General features: G+C 52.9%; 1 protein-coding gene and 1 long non-coding RNA gene across 5 annotated transcripts in view; both read right to left on the bottom strand.

Moving 5' to 3' along the window:
* CAPZB (capping actin protein of muscle Z-line subunit beta) overlaps nucleotides 1–19,598 on the bottom strand; it is a 101,810-nt gene that overhangs the window by 8,040 nt on the left and 74,172 nt on the right. For all 4 annotated transcript variants that reach the window (XM_084785887.1, XM_084785888.1, XM_084785889.1 and 1 more), the window contains exons 5-6: nucleotides 3,303–3,444; nucleotides 2,883–2,999 (exon numbers count right to left, since the gene is read on the bottom strand). In XM_084785887.1, coding sequence (XP_084642013.1) covers nucleotides 2,883–2,999; nucleotides 3,303–3,444 — 259 coding nt within the window. The remainder of the gene's footprint in view (nucleotides 1–2,882; nucleotides 3,000–3,302; nucleotides 3,445–19,598) is intronic.
* Nucleotides 1,102–2,876, bottom strand: LOC311599832. The gene is made up of 2 exons (XR_014780014.1): nucleotides 2,112–2,876; nucleotides 1,102–2,010 (listed from the first exon to the last, which is right to left on the bottom strand). It is a non-coding gene; the product is annotated as an uncharacterized lncRNA (long non-coding RNA).

The raw sequence follows: 19,598 nt of genomic DNA, 5'->3' as shown, positions 1-19,598 counted from the left end.
GGCCTGCGAACGACCAATGAGCTTAATCTCCCACTCAGTACAACATTCCACCTTCGTGTCTAAATATTTAGAATCTGAAAAGAAAATTAAGTGAACATCTGCAGGGCCTGCCCCGGATGGGAGTCTTCGGATCTCTGGCCAGAGACTCACGGTCCGCCCCATTCCCACGTCTGCTGTCACACACTCGAAGTGACCTCTGCAAGCAGCTTCCTTTTCAGATCTGGTACTTGGCGTGCAGCACCTTTTCACTTGGTCCCTGGCCTTCCGCTGGGGCCACTGTGGCAGCCTGCCAAGGGGCACCTTCTGCCACCTCCCTCACATGTGGCCTCTGCCTTGGCAGGAGGATGTAAGGAGGCATGGGTGAGCTTCCAGACAGGCCTCGGCTGCCGCCCCCACCACCCTACAGCTGCAGGGATGTGCCAAGGACTGCCTCCCATCTAACTGACGTCCTGACAGCCTGAGTAGAGGCAACAAAAGGACACAGTGAAGGGCAAGACAAAGCTGGGGGGGGGGGCACTCAGAGCAGGGTGTCCTGACCAGCTGGGACATGCAGCTGGGGCCATTTATCATGGTGACAGGTGCCACTAAGGTTCTCAACTCCCTCAATGTATTCCCAGAAGTCACATATGGAAAACAGAGTGAGCAGCAAGACCGAACTACTCCTGGGAAGGGACCCTGAGGAGAACAGCCCCAGGCCTTCCTGTACGTGGGGGGCCTGGGAAATGAGGGAAGTGCCTGGGGGGGGGGGTCAGGCTGCTGGGGGAGAACACCACTGTGAAGATGGGGACCCACTCATCCTTAACAAGAGATGCTCCTGGCTGCCGGACATGGCATGTAGGACCAGTGCCTGGTGAGACAGCTCCACGAACTGTCTTCTCTCCTCTATGGAGCGTGCGTATGACAGAGGAAGGGAACCCTCTGCCTGCTCATTGCCAAAACTGCATAGTGTGAGTGTGTAAGTGTGTGTGAGTGTGTGTTGGGGGACCACCCTCTTACCCCATCAGTCACAAGTGAAGGCCACCCAAGCTCTGACTCAAAGAGCGCACGGGAGGAGGGGCATTGTGTTAAGACACGTGTGTGTTCAAATCCTGACTCTGCCTCTTTTGTTCTAGTGAATTATTTAATGGTGTGAGCCTCAGTTTCCTCGCCTGTTAAATGGAAATGGCAGCTGCTGAAAATCTACTCAAAGGAGACAGCCATGCAGCCATGTCTGCTTGCTATGTGCTGACCCACCCACCCTTTCTGGAACCCCCGTCACCTATCCAAGGCAACCACAGAAACTTTCCAGGGCTCACCTGGGCCTCACAGTTGAGTCCCTCACCCTCACTGCCCTGCTCACTCAGGAGCTGTGTTTTCTTAGCGTGCAGCTGTCTAGCCCGAGGCTTCTCCCTGTATAGTTCCTTACACTGGAGGCGAGCCTCAGCTTATTGCACCTTGGATGAGGTACGGCCCTGGCCCTGAGGACGATGACAGAAGCCTGGGTTTCCACAGTAGAGCCCCAGAAGCTCGAGGCGGCAGAGGCAAGAAGACAAGGTGTGCTGAGGACAGTCACTCAGCGGGCCAAGCCTGGCTTGGCAGGGCTACTGAGCACAGCACTCTGAAGCCCGACGCTAGCCCTGGGCTGAGTGCTGGTTTAAATGTTTAGGAAGATGGGAGACTAAATATGTGTGCAGGTCACAGTATCCCGGTGTGATTGCAGTAAGGAAGGCAGGGAGCAGCCTCCGGATGGACTCAGGGGTTCCAACCCGTTCACTGGGTAGCAGGGAGAAAGGGCAAGCTGTGGTGGAGCTGTCTGCCAGGGGACTTAGCTGGCCTCTGTCAAGGGCCTGAGAAGCTGAGGGCCCATGTCCATGCAACAGGACAAGCTCTGGCCTGAGTACAAGTTCTTGGTTCTAGGACAGGCCTGCCTAGAGGACCTAGGCTCCCTGTGGCCTCTAAACCTTGACACAGCGCAGGGGTAAGGGTTTTGCACGGGAGACTGAGGCTCCAGCAGCACCTCAGAGGTGGAAGCTGGCTCCAGCCATATTGTTTTGCACTGTTGGTTTTACAAATGCACGTAGGTGCCCTTGCAACTTGCAGAATGCAAACCTACTCAAGAAAGGGTCAGGAACCCAAACTTCCCTGCCGCGTGCTTCTCTAAAGAGCTAAAATACAATTATCTTAGGTGGTCTGGGTACTGTGCAATGAGCCTTCTAGGCGAGTTCTCTACTACTGAGCCTCATCCTGGCCACCAGTATAATAATCTTGTTGACAAGAGAGTCTTCTGGAGCCGACACTCAAGAAAAGGGCAGGCTCGGGTGCATTAAGTGCGTCTGACCCCGAGGACCTTTGCTGTGTTTAGTCCAAGTTCTACATTCTGCTCACAGCCTGAAAAGGACATCTAGGGATGCGACTGCTAGTGACACCCAAGCAGCGGGCAGGTAAGTGACAGCCAGGCAGAGCTCGGCAGCCCTTCACGTGCACACAGCCGGAGAACAAGCACGCATATCTCGAGTTCCCATCACGAACCCCCTGCTTCCTACAAGCAGGAGCTCAGGCCAGGCCAGGGGGCAAGCAGCTGGGACTGCACTGCACAGAGCAGATCGCACGGAGTCCACAGTGTGACTGCTCCAAAACTCAGTCAAGCGTGAGCGTGGAAGATACCAAGCCTTGGTGGTGGGTGACAGGCCAGCAACCACTCAGCCCTACGACAGCAGCAGCGGGCTGTCAACCACCTGGTGGATAGCTATGTGCAGATCAGAGGAGAGTGACGTGAGAACGTGACGTCACCCATGGCTGGTGGGTTGGCAACTGGCCACACATGCTTCCCCTAACCAGGGTGAAGGGCTCATTTGCTTCTGGCACCGGTGGGCACTGGTGAGAGACTGGAGCAGAAGCTCTACCTGTCTGGTCAGGCTGCCTCCCAGGTTCATGGTGCCCGAGCCGGATTTGTTGGTTTGCAGCCATAGCATCACCGTGGAGGTCAACTTGTAATGAGCAGTACGGCCACTGGACTTCTCCTGGGTGTAAGGAGGAGAACATAACATTGTGAATGTGAGCTGAGGAGGGTGACATGGACCCCGTCTCCCCAGTTCCCTTTCCTCCCTTAAAAGCCCCATGGTTTTTATAAGGCAGACTGCAATCATGCCTTCAGTTCTCAGGGGTCTTTCAGCATCAGTGAGATGCCACCCTGGTTTGTCTTTATCCAAACGGCGTTGTCACGTTTAGGAGTTAGTGGGGGGCTCATATCCTAGCATGTCCCCTGGCAGCGTCTGGAGAGCAGGGCTGCACTGTGGGGTGTGGCACCACCTGGGGAGCTGTACCTGCACTTCTACCACGTGGATGGAATCCCAACAGCCTTTGATCTTCTTTGACCCGTCTCCGGCCTTCTTTATAAGGATCACTCCAGCAAAGCCGTGATCCAGGTCCCAGAGGTAGACAGAGGAGACGCCGCCTTCGAAATACCTGCAAGAGACACGCCCGTGGACGGTCAGGCACTGAGCCAAGTCAGGGGTCCCAGAGTGCTGTCAGCAAAGGTGCCCTAAGATGATGACCTGGACACCCTCCACATGACCTTCTGACCTGGCTTGAGCACCCTAAGCCTGGGGAAGCAGAAACCTAAGGCCTTAGGAGCAGGAAGACCAGCCTCTTTCTGGGTTTCCAAGCCCTCCCAGCTGTGAGGTCCAGCACAGTGTGTCCCTCCTCGGAGCGCAGACCTAGTCATCATCACTGGAGAACGCTGTTTCCAGAATCAACTGTCACCTCCTTTAACATTTCTGTCTCTCAGGAAGGCTGCCTGACAAGCCTGCCCCACATCCTGACAATGAACCGGGAATTATGCTGTTTTCAGAGTGGCTTGCTACAGAACCAACAGAAATGAAGGCTGTGTGTGGGACAGCACGTTTTCCTCGGGTCCAGTCAACACTGAAAAGTCCACAGATCTGACAAAACAGAGGCAAGAAGAGGCAGGCTCTCGCTATCCAGCCCCAGCCAGGCTCGCCTAGAACTGGGGATCCTCCTGCCTTGGTCTCCTGAATGCTGGGGTGCTTGGTGTGAAAATTATTTCTTGACATTGAAATGAAATACATCCAAAATTAACGCTCACCTGTGGCTTAAGTCACACTAAAGCGGTTTTACACACACACACAAAAGAAAAAAAAAAAAAAAGAAGAAGCCATGCCAGGCGGTGGTGGCAGTGCACAGCTTTAATCCCAGTTCTTGAGAGGCAGGGGCAAGCGATCGCTGTAAGTTCAAGGTCAGCATGGTCTACAAAGGGAGTCTAGGACAGCCAGGGCTATTAAACAGAGAAACTCTGTCTAGAAAAAACAAGAAGAAGCCATCCGCTAAATGTCAATGTTAGAGGGTGAGGGAGAAAGACAGGAGACTGAGTCCAGGCTACACGATGAATTCCAGGCCAGACAGTTACAGAGCAAGGCCCTGTGTCCCAGCAACAAACGGCATTACAAGCAATCTCAACTGACTTGGAATACATGGAAGGAGCTGTAGGACCTGTGTACTCACCCTGTCATTTTATATGAAGGCCCTGGGCATCCAGGGATTTTGACATCCACAGGGGCACCTTGTAGGCTCTGAGAGTCGGCTATACTGTTTCTGCACTTTGACTGTGACTTAAAAACAAACCAATAATACTCTCCTCACCCACCCAACAAGATTCACACCAGGGCGTAACTGAGATACCAGAGCTCCCCTGCTGCCAAGGACATGAATCCTCCCCAGCCACACAGTGCAGGTGCAATGGCTTTTCGACCTTCCACTCCTAACTTCCCAGGTGGCCACTCATGGGCCCAGCCCTCCATGACAGGACCACTTCCTGTGGCTCTAATGTGAAGGATCAAACTGAATCTCTGGTCTTGTCTCCCACCAGCCAGGGGGGGGTGGGGGGTGGGGTGAGGTGGGGTGTGTGTGTGAGGTGGGGGGCCAGTGGGTTATACAGCAGGCCTGCCCAGTAGACATCCTCAGTATCTGTTGGCTAAGTGTCCAAGTGCTAGGCGGAGTCCATGCTGCTCACGGGCACAGATAGGCACCATGGGGCAGTGCTCAAGGCTATCTCTTGGTGAATCTAGGATGCTGCCAACAAGGGGCTCTTGGGCCCCACTCTAAGGCACTCTTGTTCAGAAACTCTGCAAATGCCATTCTTACCCACAGTACAAGAGGAAAAAGTACTGTGTTTTGATCCAAGGAGCCACTTTTCATAGCAGGGCAGCACACAGCAGGGCATTCTGGAATGTTCCTGGGATGTGCAAAGATGGACTGGTCACCTCTAGGCCAACCAACCCTTTGTGGTAGCAAGAGATTTTCTGACTTGTGTTCTTGTGTTCTGGGGCTTCAGCTGCCGGCTGCTGCCTTTCCTGCTCTGCCCACCTGGCCCTGCAGAGCACAGGCCCATAGGCCCGGCCTCTACCATCCTCCCTCCGTACATAGCTAGAAAAGCCTCTCGCTGTAGTGTTGCTCTTGTCACAGGCCCACTCTTTGGTGAACTGGCTCAGGCTGCCTTAGTGGGGACTGGGATAAATGTTGGTGCCTTCAAGGTTTTGTCAACACTTTCCAGTGACCAGTTCAAAAGCACCAGGTGACCTAAGGTAAGTGCCTTAGGGCCCGCCCGTTGTGTTCTGTTCTTCCAGAAAACAACAGCATTTGGGCTGTCCAGGCTCCGGCACCCCAGCCAGAAGCCTGGCCTACGCTCTGGGCAGTTTCTCTCAGGTATCCTCAGCTTCCCCTGTGGGCCACACAGGCTGGGTCTAGAGTTTCAAAACGCTGGAGCTGAAGGAGGCAAAATACGCAAGCCCAAGGGTGACCTCCTTATGGGCTCCTCTCCCTGAATTTAAAAACTTTTTTCAAGAACATATAAAAGAGAAATTTAAAAATTAGCCCACAATACCATAAATCAACATTTCCCTCAAATCTGATTTTTCCAAAGTTCCTTCCAGTCTTTGTTGACACGTTGGATTTTTATGTAATTCTAAGGGATGGTGCCAGGCTGGGTGTGGCACTTTTCACGAGGCAGCTCATCTCCAGCCCTTTCCATGGCGGCCCGTGTCCCACTGGGAGGACTCCTTAGGGATCTGCTGGCCACAGTGCTGAGGCCACGCTGCTGGCTACTCATGAGCCCCCCAAGACTTGGGGAGGAGGGGTTCTCTGTCACGGCAGGGTGGATGAGCAGAGCCTTGGCTCCTTAGACAGGGCCCTAACACCACAACAATTCAAGAACAGACTTGATTCCAGACACTGAAAGGGACCTCTGGGAACCTAAGCGGCTGCAAGTCTCAACGTGCTGGTCCGATACAAAGGGCCTGAAGGCCGGGTGACAGAAAGGGCCATTCCGGAGTCATCAAGAAGCCCCCGCTTTGCAGGCAAGCAATGTCAGAAGGGAGGAAGCCGTGGGGTGCACAGACAGTTGTACCCCCATTATATGGTTTATGGTTTTATTCTGCGCGTGAAGCATTAATTAAAGAAGGACCTCAACAAGGCTTTGAAAATGTAGTCTTACCTACTGTACTTTGATCACAGTGACATGAAACAAGGAAAAAAATAATTTTATGTGGTTCACATTTATGAGTTTTTACATAAAGGCTTTTGTGGGTATTTTAAGAATGTGCTAAAATGCTGTCTGAAACCACATAAAGCCATTGAAGGCGTTGCCGCCAGAACTGACAGCACACACACATGGAAGCACTTTGATTGGCCTTTGTACATTTAATGAGTCAAATAGTATTAATATTGTTTAAATGCTAACATGCTATTTCAATGAGGTTGCTCTGCCATGGCTCCAGGCCTGCTCTTGGGCCTTGCATGACAACAAGACCGTGGCCAAGCACTGAGGGGCTAGGGGGATCTAGTTGATACCCCTCAGAGCTTGAACCGGAGGTTATGACAACTTCAAAACCCCCAGTTCTTTAAGGAATGAGGGGAAAGGGCCCAGGAGGGAAAGACCAGAGGCTCCCACAGCAAGGTGCCTGGTCAAGTGGAGAGCATTTCTTAGGAGAGAAAGCACATCCTCTCCTTGGGCTTCCTACCAAAGTGGACAGGGAAGCAACACAGGGATGTAATCACTACACACAGCCAAAATGGCAAGTGACCCGCTCAAATCAGGAGACAGGAACCACCTCTCAGGAAGACCAGAGATGTCACGTTGGGCAAGGTTGGGCCACGAAGGAGTAGAATCCTGGAAAGGCTCAATGTCATATCACCATCAGGGTATGCATGCGTGTAACATTAGCTTTGTTGGTGTCAGAGGAACAGATGCCCATTAGGCACGTGTCTTCAGTCCCATTACAAGTCCCGTGGCTCTGGCATCTGCAAAGCCAGTCTTGAGGCTGGGACGAGAGAAATGGGGGCCTCAGGGGAAGAAGCTCAAGTTCATCCATTTGAGGATGACAAGGTGCTCACTAAATGACTGGGGCACAAGGCCAGAGCCTCGGCGGGCTGGCTGCTTGCAGCAAGGCTGGTCACGACAGTGCACCAGGCGAGTGTGCTCTTTACCGCCCTTAATATCCTTAAACTGGATCACGATTCCTCTTCTGATTCCCAGGACCCCTTCCAGCTGTGTACTGTGAGTCACTGTCAGCCTATACCCACAGTCCACACTGCAGGACAAAAGGGCGAAAACACGATACACTCAAAATGTCCTCCTACACACAAGTGAAAACGTACTCTGGCCTCAGAACTTTACGGAGTTGAGTGAGTGATGCCGAGGTGGGTAGAGCCCTTGGAGGGAAACTTGCTTTGGGAACCTGAGCAGGAACTGTGACCCACCCAATCTGCAGTCTTGGCTAGCCTGAGCTGCAGATGGAAAGAGGAGAAGGGCCCCGAGTGGCTTTGGAAGCTGGCCTACAAGCCTGCCTCCTGGGACAGTGGCCAGGTCTGAACACAAAGGTTTCAAAGCCACTGCGTCCTGGGCCACAGCCTTTAAGAAGGACAGTAAGGCCAAAGCCAGGACAGACTTGCTGGGAGCTGATACAGCACCATCCAGAAACAAACTGGTTCACAGAGGCGAGCCTTCAGCCATGGCTCTGAGATAAGCACGGTGCTGGCCGAGGCCCACAGACCCAGCTGTACCAGGAGCTTAAGAAAGAAAACCTCAAAGATGCTAGGTGGGGATTTTTTTTTTCCTGAAGCCAGATTAAATGAGACATCTAGGCATGGCCACACACACCTGTGAGCCTGTCACTTAGAAAGTTGAGTTAGGAAAGCTAAGAGTTCAAGTGATACCCAAGCAACCTAGCAAGACCCTGTCTGAAATACATAGAAAGTGTGGCGCTGGGTTGATGGCTCAGCAGGTAAAAGAACTTTCTGTGCACACATGACAATTCAGGTCGAATCCCCAGGCACCACGTAAAAAAGCTGGACATTGTCAGTGGCGTGGCTTAGCAGGTAACCACATCTGACAACTTTACTCCAATCCCTGGGGCCTTCTAGGATGCATGGAACAGTAACGTCACACTCCTCACACCGTCCTCCCACATGTCTGGTGATGGCTCCCATGAACTCCAAGAGTTTTCTGGTCTTTCAGTCCTGTAGTGTTCCTCCTGCTGCCATGATCCACCCATCTACCCCCAACACACTGCAGGCTGCCCGTGCCCTTCCTACAGTGGGAGAAGGCAACGTCAATACCCACGCCTCACATTAACCAGGCCTCTGAGGAGAACGGTCCACATCAAGGCCCTGCGTCAGTATCCCTATGTGCCACACTACACTCCCGCCGGCACACACTGAGCCTGCAGCCACCCCAAATGACAACACCTGCTTTCTCATCTGCAGTCAGCGGCCTGCCTCCCACCCTGCGCCTGGATGCAGATTCTGCTGCCGTCCCCAGCCCCTGGGCCACCCTCCCACAGAGGTGTCTGTGACTTGCAATATATGAGAGGAAGTGGTGAGGCAAGAGAGTAACCGTGTTCTGGCTTCCGTGGGCCAGCTTCCTGCCCTGGGGAAGTGCAAGGCCTTCTAGACAGAGTATATTGTGGCCTGAGTGAAGGGGCTACACCCTGGCACCTCTGTCAAGCTGAAGACAGACTAAGTAACAAGGGGAGGTGTCGCGGCCTGTGAGAGGCCGAGGGAGTGGCTAAGGGGGCTGGCTGCAAAGCTAGCTAAGGGTCTAGTAACACTGTCAGAGTGGTCAGAACTGGAAGATCCCCTTCGTCATCCTGTGCCAGGCTGGCAATGGTAGCAGGTCTTGGGTTCTGAGTGTTTTCTCCTTGCCTCCTTAATGCCCTCTGTCACGGGCAAGGTCAGATCTGCTTCTGAGACCTTACATAATAGTAGCACAAGACTGATGGATGACCATTGGGACATTTTTCACTATAATCAGTATATAGACACAGCAGGGACAAGGTCACATAGATAAGACTCTCACCTTGATGACAGTTGGTGGTAAGGAGAAAAAAACTCACACAGAACAGAGCCATCCTATCAGGGACCGAGGTCCCAGGTCCCAGACAGTACCTGTGTGTCCCTCCCCAACTACAACTGTCGCATCCTCAGCTACATACTGGGGCTGGCTTCTCGGCACCCTCTCCTGATACCAAGGGCACCTGTCACCCACAGGCAGAAGCAACTAACTTCAGCTCAGGAATGAGGTGCCTCCAGTGGCCCAGAAAGGCCTCTGAAGCTAGCTGCCCATCTGTGTGACCAACATTCCTTTTGCACCTGCTAGCTACAAACTCCTGATTTGGTATCTCCTGCCTACAGGCAAACCCAGGGCTGCCCCACATACACCAGTGCGAAGCCCAGGGAACTCTGAGGGGCTGTGATCTTCTGACTGGTTAGACCAACTCAGTTTAAGGCTGTACATGGACATTATGTGTGGAGACAAGAGGTGACAGACATCAAGAGCCCTGGCCTGGGAGCCTGTTGGCAGTGTCAAACTATTTCCCTTTGGCTCCTACGTACCCTGAACTACCCACGAGACAGCCCCTCAGAAACACAAAATGCTGCCTGCTGCAACGTCCCACTTCCTCACACAAATCGGAGAGATTAACCTCGGTTTTGGTGTCTGTAGCACCTTTGTTTGTGTGTGAACAGCTGTTTTCACCACAGTTTACAGAACATGCCTCAGTCTGCCCACAGACCCGGGACAAGGTATTCTGCAGAAATGCCTTTCAGTACACACAGGTGCAGCGATCCCCTGAGCAAACATACCAATCAGCTTAGGCATGTGCAACTTTGATGCCAGCTGTGCTCACAAGTACACATCTGGGCCGGGGCTGTCCTTTACGGCCTCTCTTTACAGCCTTCTGGTTTTTTACTTATGAGGAAAAAGATGAAGGCTTCTTTGCAAACAACAGTGTGCCTGGAGGGGCTTGGGGAGCTGATGGATCAGCACCGCAATGGCTGCCTTTCCTCGTGCGCTCCACATGGAAACGTGGCTGCCTCTGTGGAGCCTGCCCGACGAGCAAGGCAACACTCAGGACTCCTGGACCACAGACCACCTCAACTAATCAAACTGCCTTTTTCTGGGAACTTGGTTGGGGCTACAGACTGAATACACGATCCCAGTTAGGAAGACTGCAGGGACTGCAGCGGTGACCAGTGGACTGAGTGCTTGCTGTGTCAGCATGAGGACGTGAGCTGGGACCCCCACAACTCACATAAAGATGGCCATGGCCGTGTGTGCTGTAGTCCCAGTACTCGCAGGTGGAGAGAGGACTGTCCCTGGGCTTGCTGGCCAGCCAGTCTAGCGAATCAGTGGGCTCAGGCTTAATGAGAGACCTTGTCTCAAAAAACAAAGTGGAGATTAATAGAAGAAGGCATCCGATGTCAACCTCTGACCTCCACAGATGCTTGCATAGGAGGGCGCAAATACACATACAGAGAGTACACATGTGCGTGTGGACAGATATAGATATATATATGAGATATATTATGTATATACAACCCAAAGCAAACCAAAACTGTATACGAGAAAGGTAGGGAATGTGCCTGGGTAACCGACTGGCAAGGGGCAGCTGGGATAGCTGTGTGGAGTGGCTGGTTTCAGGCCTACACTCTGCACCCACGACAGGCTGACTGGAGCATCCTAGCTGCTGGGAGAAGTGACAACGCCCCTTCCGGCTGTAATTAAACATACACATGAAAACCTGCCACCACCAGAAAATCAGAGCAGGCAAGGAGCCCGGCGGTGGCTCAGCAGCCAGGGAATGCCACTGAACACCCTTACCAGGGATTCGGGAAGGAAAGCCCCTGGCCTCAAGGAGCACTGCAGGACTGTATTCTCCATCACTTGGCCCAGACAACCATCTGTGTGTCCCAGCAGCCTAGGAGGCAGCTCAGCCAGGGGAGAAGGCACTCTGGAGAGACAAAGGGCTTGACAGGGGGGAGCTAGGCCTGGCTTCCAGAGATGCTTTATTCCTGCATGCAGAACCACAGAAACCTGAGCGTGACTGAGTGCCATATGCTTACAGGAACCGAGAGTTTGGGAGGAATCAGTCTCTGATGCTGGCTCTGGGGGATCATGTTCACAGACGGACCGCCTTTCCACATACTCCTGTTTTCCATTTACTTTCTTCCCTTTTAAAAAAAGTAGATGAAACTCAGTGCACACCAAGGCAACCAATCCCCAGACTGCAGACTCAGGACGCCAGATGACGGGCACTGCAGTAGGTCCTCCATCCTGCTCTCCTCGGGGTATAATGTGCAAGTTCTACAGGGGCTCTGGAAACTGCAGCAGATATCCACTTGAGAGTGGTGGGGTGGGACTGGGCCGGAAACCCCCAGGAGAGCTCTGCTGTCCCCGGGGTGCAAGGTGCTCAACTACCCCCTGTCTCAGGACCTCAGGACACAGCCCCATGTGAAATGGCAGGGGGGAGGGCCACTGCACCATGCTGGTCTCACCAGCACTAAAATTTTCTCGCACATTCTCCATTACTTCATGTTGACTCAGTTTCCTGTTCTTCCTCAGCCTGTTGTGGGGCTCGTCCCGGGCTGGTGTTCCCGGTGGCAGAAAGCATAGGGCCTTCAACTACAAATCTCACTTGGCCAGATGGAGGCAAGAGACTGAGCTTGGGACCAACCCATCTTTCTTTGCTGGGCCTTTCTGCTCCAGCCTCCAGGTCCCAGCCACAGACCCCTTCAGAGCCCCACCTTGAACCACACCTGTGGGAGCATGTGCCTCTTTCTGCAAATCTGCCCTGGTCCATCTATGAGGAGCACAACCATCCAGAATTGCCTTGCAGTCAGACCCACGCCTTCTCCACTACTCAGCACAGTGGGGGCTGCCTTGCCAGCCTCACAGCTACGCAGCGCCATGGCTCAAGGATGTGCTAGGAGGGGCCACAGGATCCAGTACAGAGCTTCACTCACAGCCAAGACATCAGAACGGAGAAAGGGAGAAAGCTGGGGGTGGGGCGCAGGTATGAGCTCACACCTCCTTCCTCTTGGCAGATGCTCACTGGACTCAGGTGTCCAGGATTTACTGGTATGGTGTCCATTAGCACAGCAGTCCCCAACCTTCCTAACACCGCGGCCCAGCAATACAGCTCCTCAGACCTCCAACCATAACATTATTTTCATTGCTTTTTTTTGTAACTGTAAATTTGCTGCTGTTATGATCATTATGTAAATATTTTTGGTTTTGTTTTTTTGGTTTTTGTTTTGGTAAATATTTTTGGAGATAGGGTCTTGCCAAGGGGGTTTTGACCCACAGGTTGAGAACCACTGCTTTAACAGCTACTGGGACCCAGGCTCTTTCACTAGGGATGTACAGCTTCTGTACAAGGCCTATTAGTGGATGGTAGGCTGCTCCCAGAGTTGAAGGTCTCCCACCAGGCAAGGCTGGCCTTACCAGCAGGCTCTCTGGAGGAAGACCATGGCCTCAGGCCTGTTTGATCACTCTGCAATGACCACCCTAGCTGCCTGGCAGCCACCTTCTACAGCCTGGTCCCCTGCTCTTTATCCCCCCAGTTTGGGACTCATTTTCAACATTTACAGGATGGTACATCTGTCTGTAGTCCTGTATATGCTTCTTCAGCCTACTGGGTGGGAGCCGCGGGAGGCAGGGCTGGGGCTGGCTCTAACTTGGCACAAGCTACAAAGCCGGGCCCAGGCCCTGGGATGTTCTCTATAAATGACTGCCGAATGGCCTCTTCAGCTATCATGATAGGAACCATCAGTGCCTTCCTGTGTCCCCATTACACCCCGAGGGAAGATTTCATAAGAATCATTAACTTTAGTTCCCAGACATCTATTTGATGCCTTGCTATGTGAGTGTTGGCCAAGCACAGCACGGCTAGTGACACTGATGACCTATCTGTCACTGCGCCCAGGGCACACCACCAAAATAGTCCCATTCCTACTCTCAGACTCAGGAAGGCACCCTCACGGTAACTACGAAAGCAGAGTTAAGTGTGTGTGGCAACACGTCACTCAGTGAGTGGGTAAGGGCAGAAAAGAGCCAAGGTCTCCCTGACTCTGTGGTGATTCATGGAGGAGGTGCCTGCCTGAACCTCAGGCTGAGGAGGACTTCCTCAGCTCAGACATGGCTTCCCATGTCTGCAGGATTTCCCCAGAAAACCTCTCCCTGCCACCTCCAACTGTCCCACAGAAGTGGACACTGAGCGCATACATATAGAAAGGGCTGTACCTCCCAGCACACAGCCCAGAGGAATATAGTTTCAGGGTTCTAGGACACTACGGTGACAAGCTTTCACACACAAATGTGGCTGCTTTCCCTCCCTAGGCCAGGGTCATTCTACTGTCGTAGATCCTGGGAAGGAGTAAAGTAGCCAGTTCTGAGATGGCTGTTGAGAGGGGAGAAGATTAAGGAGCCTGGAAAGGCCATCTAATGCCAAGCACCCCAAGTACCCCTGCCGAGGCCCAGGGGCTTCTGGGACTGCCGCAGGGACGTCAACCTTGCTTACTCTGTAAAGTTCTTCCAGGAAAGCAGGGTTGATTAGAAAAGCTAATTACAGCTTTTGAAGGTCTTCTCAGACCCCAGACGAGGAAGCACACGGGGCTCCTTCCCACCCTGATCCTGGACCCCCAGACTCTGGCCTTCATTAAGTTTTGATTTCAATCAATTGCACACCCCCTAAAATTAACTTATAAGGCCAATAAATTGCAACCGCATGTTTGAAGGTATGATCTGCCCTTAGCTAAGAGCCGGGGATCGCGGGGCACAGGGCAGATGTCTGCAGCAGATGGGAGTAATCAACCCTGGGAGCCAGTGGTGCCAGCCCCCTTTTCAGTTACAACATCTGGTTTGGGGCAAAACCAGAGGCCAGCCTAATCCAAACTGAGAGCTGGAGCAGGGCAGGTCCCCTGTCTTCTCTGGGGACCTGAAAGATCAAGGTGATGACCGTGGGCTCCTATCAGCCTGCTGTGGTTCTCTGGCTGGGGAGACGGCCGTGTTCCCAGCAGCGAGGACCCATTTCTCTGCACTGGAGCATTCACTGGAGCTTCTCCCCTAGAAAGTTAGGTCTCAGGCCACACAGAGAAGTTCTGACTGTGCACTAGACAAGGCCTGGGTCTAGAAGAGCTGAGTATGGCCTCTGCTGGCAGAGGGTACAGCTTCCACGAGTCCAGTGTCTCTGCTCCCCTTCTCAACTGCTGCCTTTAACCTCAGGCATTCCCTACGCGGAGCCAGCTAGCTGTACCATCAAAGGCAGAAAACTACCTTGGGACTTGGGGGAGAAACGGAACAGCTGGGGTCCCAGGCAAGGGTGCAAATAATGGAACGGAAGAGAACCTGGAGCAGGAGGTAACTGACACAGTCTGTCACTGAAGCGAAGCACGCCTGGCAGCTTCTGGGCAGTTTCTCAAACCACACAAAACCCTGGGCTGCCGGGCACTCTTTCCCACAGGTGCTCTCCAGGAGGAAATAAAACAGTTATTTGATTATTTCTGCCCAAGATGGCAAAGAAGGCAGGCAGTAAATGAAGGAGTGGGGGTGGGAGGAGCGAAGAGAGGCAGGGAGCAGGGAACCAAGGGACTTCAAAGGCAGCCAGGGAGGACCCCAGCTTGGCTCCCTGGGTCCTCCGTGCCCCTGCCCACCTCGGGGACTGCTAGCCCTTTATCCCTAATTGAGAAATGTTCACAGGCCCACACGTGTGCTACATCCCCATGGGAGTTATAAGCCACAGAGCCTGCAAGGCAGCCACTCTGCCCAGACGGCCTCCATGTGTGGGTGATTACCTCCAATTCCCTGCAAAGTCAAAGTCTTCACAGAGCCAGGATCAAAGCAGGGCCCCAAAGATAGAATCTAGTCTCTTCCTGGATCTCATGGCGGAGAGCCCTCAGGGAGGCTCTGAGCACTCCCCATCTCTGAAAGGGCTGGAGCGGCCTGAGGCAGGCCAGCACACTTCCTGCTCTCCCATCCCATCGTCTTCTAGGAATCAAGCCTAGATCACAGGCTTACGGCAGGTGACCATGACCATATGCACGCACTGCTGATGCCGTGCACGGACCCCTGGGCAGCATTCTGTTTGCAGTGTATTCAAACCTCCGTGTGAGTAGGTCCAGTGTGGCCTTCCCAGAAAAAGGGAGGGTTAGTCCACAAACATGAGGCTCCCTGAGGTTCACAGCAGCCCGGTATTCTCCATGAGGAGCCTGGAAGTTCCTCACATGCTAGATGGCTGGCTGAACGCTTGACCATGGAGCAGGCATGGCCTCTACTCTGTGACTTGCCAGATACTGAGCTACTGGGACTATCTGCAGCTGAAGAGGGAACACTTTCACACAACCCGCCCAGGGCACGGCAGCTTCAGTTACCCAGCCTTCCTGGGCACAGCATGGGGCTGGCCTGCTAGGCAGTGCCGGATGTTCAATTGTTCCTTTTCCTTCTGGAAGAAGAGGCTTTGCTTGAAGTTCTGTGTATTTCCACCGGACCTGAAGCCAGACTGCGTTTCTGGACCCTCATGTCTCCTCCCAGAGGGGCCTGTGAGTCTGCTCTGTCTGCCATCACGAAGACAAAGATTAGCACAGGAATCCTTGGAAGAGCTCCACAGCTCCATTCCTGGGGTGACGACCAAGTCTTCCTGGGGCACAGGTCAATGGCAGGGAGGGGTAGCGATGAAGAGAGAAAGGCATGCTTTGCTGCCCCTGCACACCAGGCAACAAAGTGGCAAACCCCCCAGTGCAACACAAAGGCTGCCTAGACACCTGAGGCCCAGGGAGGGGGTGCTGGCTCCAGGGTCACGGACACGGACACGGACACACACACACACACACACACACACACACACACACACACACACACACACACACACACACACACACAACGCCAGAGACTGAGAAGCTCAGGGGTTGAGCAACTAAAGTACTTAAAAAATGAGAAAAATATTATTATTTTTTTCTTAATATTTGCCCTGGCACTGGGGTGGTTCGATTCACATAAGTCTTCCCATGTGTTCTTGGGGAATTTTTTAGGCTCTGATGACAGTGGATGGTAGGACCCAAGTGGCAACCCCCCCACTTTCCCTCCAGTGAGTTGAGTGTCCTGTCACATGGGCAGAAGGTGGCCTCACTGTACTGAGCCAGGCAGAGGGAGACCTCCCTGTTCTTCGAGGGCCTCTGTACGCTCACTCTTGTCTTGCCCAATGGCACCTGGAGCAGAAAGAGTCCATCCTGTCACTATTTGGAGAGCCCTTAATGACAGAAGAGAGATGTCCGCATAAGAGCCAACCCAGCCCTCTGCAGTGTCCTTGCATGTGAGCTAGGGGACAAGCAGAGACAAAGGGGAGCAGAGGGCAGAGCAATGTGGCCTCTATCTAGACCTAGCCCTGAATGGCGGCCCAAGGCAGTACGCCAGGATCACTTCACTGAGGGAGAAACACTCCAGGTGTTTAAGTCTGCAGTTACTCAGAACCTCCCTTGTCACCAAATGTAAACAGACAGCCTCAAGGGTCACAGCGAGGCTGGGTGGTCTCAGGAGCACACAGAACAGATCGGAGACCCAGCACACACTTCAGAGCGGCACTGCCCATTCCCATCTGACACGTAGATGGAGCAGGCTGTCTTGCCAAAATGTTCTCAGATGGTCTATGAGAAATTTCAAAGCCATGAAGGGTCAAACATGATAGGCTTTCAAATCTGCTTCTGATTTCAGAGACAAGGTGTGTGCATGTCAAGGGTGGCAGCCTGGGGACTCTGGTACCAGAGCTCAGACTCTTTAAACATTTGTCCTCGGTTCCAGAGTCACATCCTAGAAAGGCAGCATGTCACTGTTTTTCTGTCACCTGCTTGCTCACTTGACACACTTAAAACTGTGCTGCTCGGCCTTCTTCTGTGTGAGGAGAGGCATTCAGAGAGGCCTCTGTACATATGCACATGTGAGCGAATGACTCTGCAGTTGGGTAGGGTGTGCCCGGCATGGTTTTTTATCAATCTGACACAACATAGTCACCTGGGAAGAGGAAACCTCAACCGAGGAATCACTTCCGTCAGACTGGCCCAAGGGCAGGTCTGTGGGGGCACTGTCTTAATGATGTGTGTGGGAGCAGGGGGGAGGCCCAGGCCACTGTGGGCAGTGACACCTTTCAGAAGATGGGTCTGTCTTATACAAGAAAGGTAACTGGGAAAGCCATGAAAATCGAGTCAGTAAGCAGCGATCCTCCATGGTCTCTGCTTGAGCCTTGCCTCTTCCTCTACGGTTAACGTAACCCAGGAGACAAAGGAGTGTGTTCCTCCCAAGTTGGCTTTAGTCAGCATCACATCGCAAAGGAGAACAGGATGATACTGTCCCCCTAGTTCTGCCGTGTTCTGGCTGCTGAACTTGGCTGCTCTGTGCTGCTGAATATGTCAATTCATTTCTGTGAGGGGAAGGTCCCTAATGGAGGTGGCCACACTCCATGGTCGCCCGACCTTGATTATTATTACCACTGCTGTCTTATGATCAATATTACTGCAAGATGAAATGGGCTCCACCCGACACTCAAGTGGAAGAACTCACTCATCTGAAACTGTTTTTACGGCAAGGTGAAATCAGAGAGTGAGAAGCTAAAATGAAGGACAAAGCAGGTTTTTAGCACCATCAGGAGGAGCGATCCCAGGGGCAAAACGGGAGATGTGAGACCACTTAGAGACTGAGAGAATAACAGCTGTGCGAGTGTCAAAGCAAAATGAGATTTGAATTCCAGCTCTCTCAATCTCTGCGCCTTCCTCAAGGGGGCCTTATAACTTTTTTTTTTTTCGAGACAGGGTTTCTTTGTGTAGCCTTGGCTGTCCTGGACTCACTTTGTAGACCAGGCTGGCCTCGAACTCACAACGATCCGCCTGCCTCTGCCTCCCGAGTGCTGGGATTAAAGGCGTGCGCCACCACGCCCGGCTACTTTTTTTTTTTAAATTTAGGTTTTTCAGGACAGGGTTTCTCTGTGTAGCCTTGGCTGTTGTAGAACTCGGTTTGTAGACCAGGCTGCCCTTGAACTCACAGCGATCTGCCTGCCTCTGCCTCCCCAAGTGATGGGATCACAGGTGTGCGCCACCACTCTCAGTCACCCTGTAACTTTTAATTAAAAGGCATTGATATTGTAATGCCTCGCCATGTAAGACAATGAGCCAGAGCTGCTACACTGACAAGGATGTGGGTGAGTGCACACTGAAACGTCTAGGACCGTGTGCTGATGGCTTCCTTATGACTGAAAAAGAGCCTTTTCTTCCTCCATGTGTGACAGCCAACAGATGTGCATAGGAAAGACCAGCCCTTAGTCTGCACACTAGAGCCCTGAGCCTCTCTCCTAACTACAGGGTCACTGTCTAATAAATTCGCTGTTTCTCTCACTTCCATTTTCTTGCCTATGTGGTAGCTAGACCTGGACTGAGTCAAGTAGAGATGCAGGGTCAAACCCTACCCACCTCAGGGCTCAAGAGATGAGTTTTACATCTTGTAAGGCAACATACAAATAGGCACAACCAAGCTCAGGCTTCTGCGGCCTGCAAGCCTAATACAGTCACTACCTGGCCCTTCACAGGAGTGTATGGGGCAGGGGATTTGTACCAACTTCATACTACTGTATTTCCAATACAGACTTAATTTAAGATGAGATTCTACTGGTTAAACACATTGCCTTCTCTGGAGCCCTTTCCCTGAAGAGTGACCTAGCGCTTTGGTGGTGTGGCGATGAGCAAAAAGGAACGGAAATGAGCACACTGAAATGCTTTCATGCGCTGGCGCCCCTGGTCAGCTGAGGATTCAGAGCTGTTATGGGTCTAGGAGGTGGTCTGGTCGGAGAGATGGAAGCATGCAGACCCGAGTTTCCATCCCCGGCACGCAGGTGAAGAACTGGGCATGTTGGTGTGAGCCTGTAACCCCGGCCCCTGGGTGAGTCGGGGCAGGATAAGGAGGATGCCTGGAGCTTGCTAGCCAGTGAGTGGATCCTGCCGATCAGGCGAGACCCGCTTCACTAAGTGAGATGCCGAGCAACAGCAGAGGATACTTGACACTGACCTCTGGCCTCCACGTGCGCACGTAACCACATTCGCATGGAGACGCACACAAGAACGCAAACTCACGCCTTTGTCACACAGGCACCACGGGAAGGAAAGGAGGGGTAAAAAGGCGTTAGTTTGGGAAGGGGTTGCCATGTCCCATTGCATGAGACCTCAGCTCAGTCAGCATGCCCCCCCCACCACGCCCGTGCCCCCAGCTCCAGTCCCACCTAAGAGCTGTGGTG

The sequence above is a fragment of the Acomys minous genome (genome assembly GCF_964271855.1).
Source record: "Acomys minous genome assembly, chromosome: 6".
Classification (NCBI taxonomy): domain Eukaryota; kingdom Metazoa; phylum Chordata; class Mammalia; order Rodentia; family Muridae; genus Acomys; species Acomys minous.
Note: the sequence above shows the minus strand (reverse complement) of the source record. Positions and strands in the feature narration are given on the sequence as shown.